Source organism: Zea mays, chromosome 10, assembly GCF_902167145.1.
Source record: "Zea mays cultivar B73 chromosome 10, Zm-B73-REFERENCE-NAM-5.0, whole genome shotgun sequence".
In the NCBI taxonomy this organism is placed as follows: Eukaryota; Viridiplantae; Streptophyta; class Magnoliopsida; order Poales; family Poaceae; genus Zea; species Zea mays.
The window spans coordinates 123,117,701-123,125,046 of NC_050105.1; the positions used below are offsets into that span (position 1 = coordinate 123,117,701).

Genomic DNA, 7,346 nt, shown 5'->3' on the forward strand with positions numbered 1-7,346 from the left:
CTTTATTTCGAGCCATGTGGCCTCACTGAATAGATGAAGAAGGCGTAAGTTTTAAGATGTCCACATCCTCCTTCATTGTTTTGATGAACATCATTATATCGTTAGTGTATAAGGAGGCATGGAACCATGTTGTTGTGTATAAGGTGGCATGGAACCATGTTGTTGTACCTCCAAGCTTGATGAGGAGCCTTTTTTATTTACACACGAGAGTATACATTACATGGCCCGATCGCTTGGATGAAAAGTGAGAGCGATAAGGGATCGCATTATCTGATGCTACGATCATGTTGGATCCGGTCAAGAGAGATGCCATTGAACAACATCTTGGGTGTTGGTGTCCTTAACACCATGATCACATAGTTTATCCATTGTGGAGGAAAACCCTTGTCCAAAAGGGGTAACGAGTAGTCCTGACTCACCAAGTTGTGTCCAACTTCAACACAAGAGTCATGGTTTCCTTCTTAAGGAATATCCTCTAGCAATGTTCTGAGTGTAGAAGAATTTATCAGTATGTCGTGCCACTTGAAATAAATTGTATTCAAAAGCCATGCTAGGTAAAATGACAACATTTTTATGACCATGTTAGTAACAAAAAGCATAGATGAGATATAGATCGGCCTCAAATCTTATGTGTTTTCTGCTCCTCTCTTTTGGCATGAAGTTCATTTTTATTCTAGTGTTACTATTGTTAGATCGACACACTGAATATCGTAGAAAATATATGTTGTCGTCGACGTATCCTGCTTTAAACTATCAAAACAGACTCCCTATCTCACTCAATTATTTTGTTTCCTATTTTAAACTTCTTTTTGAAGACAGTACATCTACGTTACAAAACGGTGTTATACATGTCTTTATGCACGGCGTTGCTGTAGTTGGCATTATGATCTACGAGCATCGTTACTTGAAGAAGAAGAAGAAAAAAAAGGGCATACGAAGCCGTCTAGGCCCAAGCTTTGTCTTGCGGTCGTCCGGCAATTGTGTGGCCGATTTCATCCTCGTGGAGGGGTTGTCAAGCCCTGGAAACCTCGGGAAGATCCAAAATGTTCTCCCTTTCACCAAACGCTGGTTTTCTTTTGCGCAGACAAAGCAAGCCACGGCAAGAGCTCCAAATTAAACGCACACTGTTATCACCTGTGGAAGCGTAACTGGTGACGTCAAAACACTACTCCGATGGTAAAAGTCCCCGTCGGGTCCCATCTGCTGAATGCCAACGCGATGAAGTACCGAGAGCTCACACGTCGCCTGTCCACATACCAGCACGGGCTCAAGGCTCTGGCTCGCGCACCCCTGTCCCTCCCTGTTCCGCACCGCACACCTAGACTAGACGCACCTCCAACTGCAGCGCGCCATACTTGACCGCATCAGCATGGCATCCACGGGGACGACGGCGGCGGCGGTGCCGGAGGTGACCCTGCGGTCGGGCAACGGAAAGCCGATGCCGATGGTGGGCATGGGCACGGCGTCGTTCCCCGTGGTGCACGAGGCCGTCAGGGACGCCGTGCTGGCGGCCATCGAGGTGGGGTTCCGCCACTTCGACACGGCCTTCCTGTACGGCACCGAGAAGCCGCTCGGCGACGCCGTGGCCGAGGCGCTGCGGCGCGGCCTCCTGAGGTCCCGGGAGGAGCTCTTCGTCACGTCCAAGCTGTGGTGTTCGCAGACCCACGCGGACCTCGTGCTGCCGTCCCTGCGGGAAACTCTCGAGTGAGTACTGTACTCTGTAGTACTGCTACCACTCAGAAACCAGCTGTAGTAGTAAATGATTTTTTTTCTCTCTAACAAAAAAAGGCGATTCTTGTCTTGCGTGCCGACGACGTGCGTGCCGTGTGGGATCGAGCAGGAACCTGCAGATGGAGTACGTGGACCTGTACCTGATCCACTGGCCGGTGTGCCTCAGGCCGGCCGGCGGGCCGCCCAAGTTCCCGAACAGGAAGGAGGACGCGGTGCCGCTGGACGTGGCGGGCGTGTGGCGCGCCATGGAGGAGTGCCAGCGGCTGGGCCTCGCCAGGGCGATCGGCGTCAGCAACTTCACCACCAGGCACCTGGACAAGGTCCTGGCCATCGCCGCGGTCCCGCCCGCGGTGAACCAGGTGGAGCTGAACCCGGCGTGGCAGCAGCGGACGCTGCGGGCGTACTGCGCCGACCGGGGCGTCCACGTCGCCGCCTACTCGCCGCTGGGAGGGCAGAACTGGGACGGGCGGGGCAACGCCGTGCTCGACTCGGAGGTGCTCGCGGAGATAGCCAGGGCGAGGGGGAAGACCGTGGCACAGGTGAGCGTTACGCTAGCTGCCGGCTGCGTCTTCTGGCGTGCGGTAGCAGTGTCGTGGACGTTTGCCCCGGCCGGTGAAGGTTTGGTTGATCACGCGTTCGTCGTCTACTGTCTGGTCTGCCACACCATTCTATTCAGTTTTGCCTTTGTCTTCCCGTATTACCAGGTGGCGCTGCGATGGATACATGAGCAGGGAGTGACGTGCATCGTCAAGAGCTACAACAGGGAGAGGCTGAAGCAGAACCTCGAGATATTCGACTGGGAGCTGACCGATGACGACCGGCTCAAGATCAGCCACATCCCGCAGAGGAAGGTTGTCGAGGCCAGCGGCTTGTTCTCGCAGGAGGGTGAGTTCACGTCCGTTGATCCAGCGGAACTGAATATTGTGGAGGAATAGGAACTGGACTGGAAAATGGCCCCCGCCTGTCGGTGTTGCTCCGTATAGGAACATACGAATAATAAGGCAACGTTCGCCCTCGGTGTTTCGGGGGTGTATTCCACGATGTTTTCCATCCCCGTTCAGTTCAGTAAAGATTGTGATCGTATAATATTGAGGACTTCTTTGGAACGGTCGAGCTATAGTACATGGTTCCGTAAACTTTGTATGAATTTTCTGATCTAAATAAAGTGGGGTTTTACGAACAACTACGTTTCCGTGTATATTTGAGTATAGAGTATAAAACATAAATATATGTGTGTTTTGTTGGTTAGTTAGGTGTGAATATAAGTTTAGAGCCAATAACTATGTTTTAAATATGTATTTGTACATATTTTTTTTAGTTTTTTACCAATTAAATGTTAAAATGTGGATTCGATCGAATCAGTGGACTGAGGTTGATTTAAAAAACAAAGAGCCTTTTTTGTAAAAGTAACGATGATAGAACCGTGAAAATGTAATCAGAAAAAACTGATGCTTTAATATAGTACAAAGATCTTCCTCAAATCTCCACATATGCCACATCCTTGCCACATCTCAGCTTGCCTAGTCAGCGCTGCCAGGTGACATGGGAGCCGCCTCACCATCTCACCGCATGCCCGGTCCACGCCGCATGCTGCCCCATGCTACAATGGAGCAGCCTTCCGGTTCGCTCATAGCTCCTTACATGCCTCACAGCTCGTACAGGCTTCGCTTCCCTGCGACCGTGAAGCGACCTCGCTGTCAGAGGCCGCCTTGTCGTAGGTCGGAAGTTAGTCTATCTTAACAGACACCCCAACACACACGCGCACGTGCATTTTGCGTGTTCGCAAGCAATTATAGAGCCTTCTACCAGAGCACGGATGAAAACACGAAAAATATGTGCTCACCCTCCTCGTACCCTAAATCCATGATTTCTTTCTACTCCGTAGGTCTATTTGCGTATCTGCATGCACGCTCTACTGAAAGCGCGCTCTCCTTTGCATGCTCACATTCATACTGTGGTCGTTCAAAATGCTCATTTGCATGCAGCTTCTGCTTGAGATAGCCTTTCCGTGGCATTCTTGTCTTGCTCGCCTTGCCAACCTTCCGTCTATGGTAGTGCACCCACCGTTCATGCTGCGCCAGCCCGCCTCCCCGCATATTGGCCTTACTATCTCGCCCATTCTCATAAAATAGGGCATATCCCTACCACCACGCTCCCTAATTTTGCCAGTGCTATAGTTGGACAAGTAAAGCTTTTTATGATGCATTTGAATCAGTTAGTGATTTACCATTGGTTAGTTTAGTCGATAATTAATATAGTGACCTAGCAATTTGTAATTAGGTATTATGTAGTTAGTAGCTAGTAGCCTAGTAAGTAGTTTTTTGGGTTTACGATTAACTAGCTAGTAGTCATTAGTTTTTAGTTTATTAGTGACGGGGACGAATGTCACGGATACGACGTGGCACGAGTTTAGCGAGGAGCAACGAACCTCTGACCGCCTGGGTTCGCCTAACCTTTGCATAATAGGTTCCACCTCATCCGACCCATGACCACATAAGGTTAGGGACACAAGAAGTTCTATCTCGCTCGACCCCCTATCCCCGCTACAAAGGGGTTGGGGTATCAGACGTCTCCACCTCGAATTTCTGCCTTGTTTGACCCATGACCCCCGACCACTAAGGGTCCGGGGGCTGAGCGTCTTTGCCTCAGAGTTCCGCCTCGCCCAACCCCCCGAGGGTAAGGGATCGAGGACTTCGCTCGATCACTCAAGCATGGGATTTCTAGGTCGATATATTTCTACCACTACAAATGTGGGACGTGCAAGCCATAGTCTAAGCCTTTAACACAATGAGAACCTGAATAACAGCACATGAGCAGGTATGTCAGGACACGAACGTCATTCATCATGGCGTGGAGAATAACAATGACTCATCAATTCCTACACTAGGAAGCCAAAAGAGACCACCAACCCGCCTGCTATGAGACACGATGGAACGTAACTACCAACTCCAGGATGGCTCACGCATGGCAACAATGCCGTGATAAATAGAGGAAGACTTCATACACCATGTCACCTGACCAACAAGATTTCGATGGATGGTAGAGCACACAATGCCGCACAACATAGTCTATTTTGCCTGACCACGATCTCTTGTAACAGGGGTCACTCCCACCTTAGCCTATAAAAGGATGGGAGAGGCCCACGCTCAAAGGATGACCAATCGAGCAACCACACACCAGAACAAATGTACACAAATGCACACCTAAGACTTGGGAGCTCCTACCTCTCTCGCCCATTTGTAACCCCTACTACCAACCAATGCAAAGTAACACGAGCAGCACAAGTGGTTGTAGGGACATTCAACCCGGACCAATATAAACCCTTGTGTTCTCTTTGCACATCATCTGCACGATAATCACTAGGTACTGGTATGAAACATCGATAGTTGGCGCGCTAGGTAGGGGCTTTTTGTGTGTCATGTCGTTTTCTCCATCACCGGGTAGTGGATGGCAAGCCACAGTGTATGAGTACATGATGATGTCCTTTGGATTGACTAATGCATCCACATACTTTATGCACTTCATGAACAAGGTCTTCATGGAGTTTCTTGATAACTTAATTTGTTATTATGTTCATGGATGATATATTGATTTTATCCAAGGATGAGGTAGAACATGTGGAACGCATAAGGTTGGTCTTGCAAAACCTCATGGACTATTAGTTGTATGCCAAGCAGAACAAGTGTGAGTTATTGTCGGCGTTTCGACCCCGGGGGGTCCCTAGACCGACGAGTAAATTGTCGCTGCGTGTCCCAGCCCAGATGGGTCGGCGCGAGATGGAACACAAGGGGGAAAAAGGGAACTGCGGCTCGTGTTATCCTGCGCCCAGGGCAGATGCGCTTGCAGTAGGGGGTTACAAGCGTTCGCGAGAGAGGGAGAGAGCCTGTTCTCAGTCCGTCCTCTCGCGTGGCCACCTTTCGTACGAGGGCCCTAGACCTTCCTTTTATAGATGTAAGGAGAAGGCCCAGGTGTACAATGGGGGGTGTAGCAATGTGCTAACGTGTCTAGTAGAGAGGAGCCAGAGCCCTATGTACATGCCGACGTGGCTGTCGGAGAGGTGTTGGTGCCCTGTTCATGTGATGTCGTGGCCGTCGCAGGAGCGCTCGAGCCCTGTAGAAGCACAGCTGTCGGGGCTGTCGGGTCCTTGCTGACGTCTCCTTGCTTCCGTAGGGGGCTGAGAACCGCCGTCGTCATGGGAGCACGCGGGGTGTCATCATTACTTGTTTACCGGGGCGAGCCAGATGGGACGTCGGTCTTGTTCCCCGTAGACTGAGCTAGCTAGGGGTAGGGTAATGATGTACCCCCCTATAACATGGTCGGTCCGAGCCCAAGGTCGGGCGAGGCGGTGATTCCTCCGAGGTCGAGGCTGAGTCCGAGCCCTGGGGTCGGGCGAGGCGGAGACCGTCTTCCGAGGTCGAGGCTGAGTCCGAGCCCTGGGGTCGGGCGAGGCGGAGACCGTCTTCCGAGGTCGAGGAGGGGGCCGAGCCCTGGGGTCGGGCGAGGCAGAGCTTCCTATGGCACCTGAGGCTGGACTCGGCTGCTGTCAGCCTCACCCTAGCGGGTGGCACAGCAGTCGGAGCAGGGCAGGCGGCGCTGTTTTCCTGTCAGGTCAGTCAGTGGAGGGGCGAAGTGACTGCGGTCACTTCGGCCCTGTCGATTGAGGAACGCGCGTCAGGATAAGGTGTCAGGCGATCCTTGCATTGAATGCTCCTGCGATATGGTCGGTTGGCGAGGCGATCTGGCCAAGGTTGCTTCACTGCGAAGCCTGCCCGAGCTGGGCCTCGGGCGAGTCGAAGGTGCGCCCGTTGCTTGAGGAGGCCCTCGGGCGATGCGTGAATCCACCTGGGTCTACTGTTCCTGCCCGAGGCTGGGCTCGGGCGAGGCGAGATCGTGTCCCTTGAGTGGACGGAGCTTTGACCTGTATTGCGCCCATCAGGCCTTTGCAGCTTGTGCTGATGGTGGTTACCAGCCGAGTTTAGGAGTCTTGGGGGTACCCCTAATTATGGTCCCCGACAGTAGCCCCCGAGCCTCAAAGGGAGTGTTGGTACTCGCTTGGAGGCTTTATCGCTCTTTTTTGCAAGGGGACCGGCCTTTCTCTGTTACATTCTGTTCTGGTGGGTGCGCGCGAGCGCACCCGCCGGGTGTAGCCCCCGAGGCATTGGAGGAGTGGTTTGACTCCTCCGAGGTCTTAGTGCCTTTCGTGACGCCTCGGCCGGTCTGGTTGTTCCCTCATGCGATCTGATCGTAGCCCGGGTGCATGGTCAGGTTCTGAGTTCTCGGGCTGGTATGTTGACGCTGTCAACGGTTTGGCCGGAGCCAGGTTTGCGAGAGCAGCCCCCGAGCCTCTGCACAGAGCGAGAGGACGGCCAGGGACTGACTCGGCTTTTATCATACGCCCCTTCGTCGCCTTTCCGCAAGGAGGAGGGGGGAAGCGCCATGTTGCCCTCGGAGGGCTTTGAACATGGTGTCTCCAGTGAGTTGCTAACGGGTGATCCGAGTGGACGCCCGTGCCCCGTTCGATAAGGGTCGGCTAGTGGCCCAGAGGCGCGCTCCAAAAGTACCTGCAGGTGATTTGCCGGACCCGGTCCCGTTTGATAGGGTCTGAGGGCTCGATG

At 52.7% G+C, this 7,346-nt stretch overlaps 1 protein-coding gene across 3 annotated transcripts; it reads left to right on the plus strand.

Moving 5' to 3' along the window:
• The first annotated feature begins 1,044 nt into the window (after positions 1–1,044).
• On the plus strand, positions 1,045–2,914 carry LOC100191526 (putative oxidoreductase, aldo/keto reductase family protein). Of its 3 annotated transcripts, XM_008663097.4 has the most exons (3): positions 1,045–1,704; positions 1,841–2,270; positions 2,436–2,914. In XM_008663097.4, the coding sequence occupies exons 1-3, from the start codon at positions 1,370–1,372 to the stop codon at positions 2,664–2,666; spliced, it is 996 nt and encodes a 331-aa protein (XP_008661319.1). In that variant the 5' UTR covers positions 1,045–1,369; the 3' UTR covers positions 2,667–2,914. The 3 variants fall into 3 exon arrangements, with proteins under 3 accessions (XP_008661319.1, XP_008661318.1, NP_001130429.1); XM_008663096.4 differs by having other exon boundaries at positions 1,841–2,914; NM_001136957.1 differs by having other exon boundaries at positions 1,319–2,912.
• Positions 2,915–7,346: the final 4,432 nt, after the last annotated feature.